The sequence below is a fragment of the Nansenia antarctica genome (assembly GCF_963989245.1).
Source record: "Nansenia antarctica genome assembly, chromosome: 7".
Lineage (NCBI taxonomy): Eukaryota > Metazoa > Chordata > Actinopteri > Argentiniformes > Microstomatidae > Nansenia > Nansenia antarctica.
The window spans coordinates 27,039,883-27,044,346 of NC_137677.1; the positions used below are offsets into that span (position 1 = coordinate 27,039,883).

The following is a 4,464-nucleotide window of genomic DNA, read 5'->3' on the forward strand; positions in this document are numbered from 1 at the left end:
CTGGCTGTTCTACTGGGCTTCAATAGACCAGAAACACTGGACCAACATAGGTCTGTACAACTGAACAGAACAACTGGTCAACTTTGATGACGATGAGGAGAGTACTTCATATTAGAGAAGGAATAGATCAATAGGTCATAATCAATAAGAATACACGTAGGACACCAGCAGGAGAACATGTTATCATGCAGCATTTCTATTGGTAGTGAAAGAAACTGTTCTGCAATAACATCAAATACGTACATAATGATAAAGGTAGAACACGATGACTCTGCAAAAACAAACACAGAGAATATCCCACATCATAGATTAGTGACATCATCAATAATCTCACATTGTCGACTTTACAGAGAGAGCTCAATCTGAGAGTCAATCCTCTGAGATTCATAGAAGAGGGAAATCATTCAACCCCGTAATACTACAAATAATAAAAATAATAATAGTAACAATAATAACAATAATAATAATAATAATAATGATGATAATAATAATAATTATTATTATTATTAAACCCCTAAAGACCAAATCACAGAGAAAGATATTTCTACAGGTTAGTAGGTTGTGATAAAGCATCACTCTTATAGCACCTCTACTCCAGCTCACACAGCTCAGCACTGTAACCATGGTAACCATACAACCCAAACCCAGGATAGAGGGTCTGAGTGAAGGTGGTCTGGACTCTGTGGAGGAGGGTCATTGTGTCAGAGGAGACGCTGTAGAAGGACAGAGCACCTGCCCTGTGATCCAGGTACACTCCTACTCTGGAGGACCGAGGGCCTGATACTGCAGTCTGAACGCTATTGTGATAGAAACTGTAACCATCACTAGAGCAGTCTAACCTCCAGGACTTGTTATTGTATCCTAATAGACAGTCTTTACCTGACCTGCTGATGTCTTTATATGAGACTGCTGTATAAACCCTCCCACTCCCCCTCCTCTCAACCTCCCAGTAACAGCGTCCAGACAGACCCTCTCTACACAGCACCTGACACAGGTCAGTGAATCTCTCTGGATGATGAGGATATGACTGGGCTTGTCCACGTGTCACCTTCCTGTTCCCCTCAGACAGAGAGAGTTGTCTGTGTGCTGTGTTTGGGTCCAGTGTGAGCCGACAGGAATCTGGGAGAAGAGCAGAGCAGAGACCAAATCAGAGAAAAAAGGAGTCAGATATGTAGGCTGTCTTTGATATCCCCCCTGCGCACCCCCGGGTCATCCTCTCCCCCCCCCACCATCCACAAACCATACCCCTTACATTTAGACTGTACACACAGTCAATCCTAACATCACCACTAGACAACCATAGGATATCCCTTACATTTAGACTGTACACACAGTCAATCCTAACGTCACCACTAGACAACCATAGGATACCCCTTACATTTAGACAAAGCTATACACTGTCAATCAACCACCTGCTTCAGTGCAACAAGAATTAAGTAGTTCCTACATTAAGTAAGTGACTAGGTGGTCAGAATCAGATACCTGGTTGAAAGTAAAATACTTTGAACATCCCTGCATGAAAACACAAAAGGGCATCTAAATTCAGCACATTTATTTATACATTACTTGACACCATGATGTCAATGGGAAAAGAGTGGCGCAAAGCTACCAGCGATCATTTCAAAACAGCGATAATCGAGGCTGTGTTCGTAAAAAACGATCTGGAAATCTAATCACACTCATGGAATGCCTCTTATCCAATCAAATTACTTGGTCCCTTTATGACGTTTAGGGCTGCAACGATTAGTCGACATAATCGACGACGTCGAGCATAAAAACTCGTCGACGTGGAATTTTAGTGTCGACTAATCGTATATTTTTTTTTTTAAAAAACGTTTTTTTTTTTGTTTTGTTTTTTTTTAAACGGGAGCCATGCAAGAATCAGCTGGGTAAGTTTTAGCTAACGTTGTTAGCCAACTGGCTAACGTTATATTGTTAGGGTCGTAATGTTTATGTTAGCTTTACTGTTACATGTTGGAAAACAACGTCTCATGGACAGGGCTGTACATGCTATGAGCGTTTGTGCTATTAATTTATTTGCCCTGTGGCACGCGTGTGACAGACAGAGGCGCTTGTATGTAACGTTACGTAGCAGGGGTTTTCCATGTTGAAGCCAGGAGAACGCGAGATGAAATGAAGTGAGGGGTGGTCGCTATTAAAATACCAGGTAGTCATGGTGGATGATCATGAATGATGCTTGATAAGTGAATGCTATTTCAATTATGTTGAGTCCACCAGCGAGCTGTCTGTAAGATAAACAGCGCCAAGCGTAGCCTACTAACGTGAGCTGTCTGTAGTCTAGCCAGCAATGCTAGCTAGCCAATCAACTAGCTCTGTGAGCAGCTGTAGCTTGGCGTAACGTTAGGTTAGATAGCTAGTTAAGCCGGATTTATGCTTCTGCGTCGCCATTTACGCGCAGCGAAAAGCCACACGACTAATCGAAAAAATAATCGACAGATTAGTCGACTACCAAAAGAATCGTTAGTTGCAGCCCTAATGACGTTGCACCTAGTGTGCGTTCCGGTGCTCTCAGAGCAAAATTACGAACGCAGCCCAAGAAACGAGAGGAAACAAGTCAACTCTGACATTGATATAGCGATTGTGCGCATGCGTCTAACGTCTAACAATTAAAGGTTACATTATATTGTATTATAGGTAAAAAATACGGGAGATTTACGGGAAAATATTTAAACGGGAGCACAGCGGGAAAGAAAGGTAAAATACGGGAGAATCCCGGGAAAAACGGGAGGGTTGACAGGTATGAGTCCGGCTAATTATGTGAAAACATCGTTTCTTTTTCATAAAAGCACCAAACGTGCTACTCTTGTACAGTTTGGGGTCCTGAACATTTTCAGACGTGGAGCCCTCGCAAAAACTCCTTCTAGTGGCCGTGGCGGCCATTTTCCTTTCCGCCATAGCCGAATTGTGTATTTTGCTTCATATCTCCTGAACAAACATGATAACACAGAACAAGTGCTGTCTACCCCTATGTTTTGAAGGTCAAGGATTACAATGATACCATATAAAACAGGGGTGCTCACACTTTTTAGGCTTGTGAGCTACTTTTCAAATTACCAGCTCAACAAGATCTACCAACCAAATAAAACATATTGCCATTGCTGCGAACACAAAAATGTACTGTAATAATAACAAATTAAGGCCACGCTACACTGTTTCAAAATCAAAGAAGAGATTTATTAAACTATATAACAAATATTCACACTGGTAGTCTATTAACATTAACATTAACTCAGGAGCTCTGAGTGGTTTACACCAGACTGGCCAGTGCCAAGCCAGGTGCCATCGACGTCTCCGGGCGGCGGAGTGTGTGTGTGTGTGTCTGTCTGTGTGTGTGTGTGTCTGTCTGTCTGTCTGTCTGTCTGTGTGTGTGTGTGTGTGTGTGTGTGTGTGTCTGTCTGTCTGTCTGTGTGTGCATGTGTGTGTGCTTGTGTCTGTCTGTCTGTCTGTGTGTGTGTGTGTGTGTGTGTGTGTGTGTGTGTGTGCTTGTCTGTGTGTGTGTGTGTGTGTGTGTGCTACTTTTCAAAAAAATATATTTAAATGTTTTTTTTTGTAATTTTTTTTTTTTTCAATGCCGTGTGATCTACCCACACTACCTTCGACGATCGACGTAATGAGCACCCCTGATATACAACATCAAAAGGTTTCAGGTGAATAGTTAAGTGGTGACCTCAGACCTCATAATGTGCCAGGGATCACAGAAGCAGACACACTGGGACAATGGAACAAGTTTAAGGAAGTTTAATAAAGAAATAAAGGTGCCACCACACACTACCCTGACACCTATTCTTCACTGTCTCCACAGTCTCCTCCACACTGACACAGAGCAGTGCACTTTAAGGAGGCTTTTCTGCACTTGCAATGCCCCCGGCAGCCTTTCTCATATACTATAATAACTCTCTCTACTCTGTCGCTCCCTCCCTCCCTCTCTCCCTCTCTCCTTTCCTCTCTCACCCTCTTCTCCCTCCCTCTCTCTCTCTCCTCACTCCCTCCCTCTCTCTCTCTCCATCTCCCCCCTCTCTCTCTCCATCTCCTCCCTCCCTCTCTCTCTCTCCATCTCCCCCCTCTCTCTCTCGATCTCCTCCCTCCCTCTCTACATCTCCCCCTCTCTCTCTCCATCTCCTCCCTCCCTCTCTACATCTCCCCCTCTCTCTCTCCATCTCCCCCCTCTCTCTCTCCATCTCCTCCCTCCCTCTCTCCATCGCCCCCTCCCTCTTTCCATCTCCTCCCTCCCTCTCTCCATCTCCTCCCTCCCTCTCTCTATCTCCCCCCTCTCATTCTCCATCTCCCCCCTCTCTCTCTCCATCTCCTCCCTCTCTCTCTCCATCTCCTCCCTCCGTCTCTCCATCTCCTCCCTCCCTCTCTCCATCTCCTCCCTCTCTCTCTCCATCTCCTCCCTCCATCTCTCCATCTCCTCCCTCCGTCTCTCCATCTCCTCCCTCTCTC

The 4,464-nt window shown here is 44.5% G+C and overlaps 1 protein-coding gene across 1 annotated transcript; it reads right to left on the reverse strand.

Annotated features, from left to right (window-relative positions):
• Window positions 1–589: 589 nt before the first annotated feature.
• Window positions 590–2,916, reverse strand: LOC308162498 (stonustoxin subunit beta-like; the record flags this gene model as incomplete). The annotated part of the gene is made up of 2 exons (XM_080536646.1): window positions 590–1,119; window positions 2,823–2,916. 2 exons carry the CDS (start codon window positions 2,914–2,916, stop codon window positions 590–592), a joined length of 624 nt encoding a protein of 207 aa, XP_080392772.1.
• Between the last annotated feature and the right edge of the window lie 1,548 nt (window positions 2,917–4,464).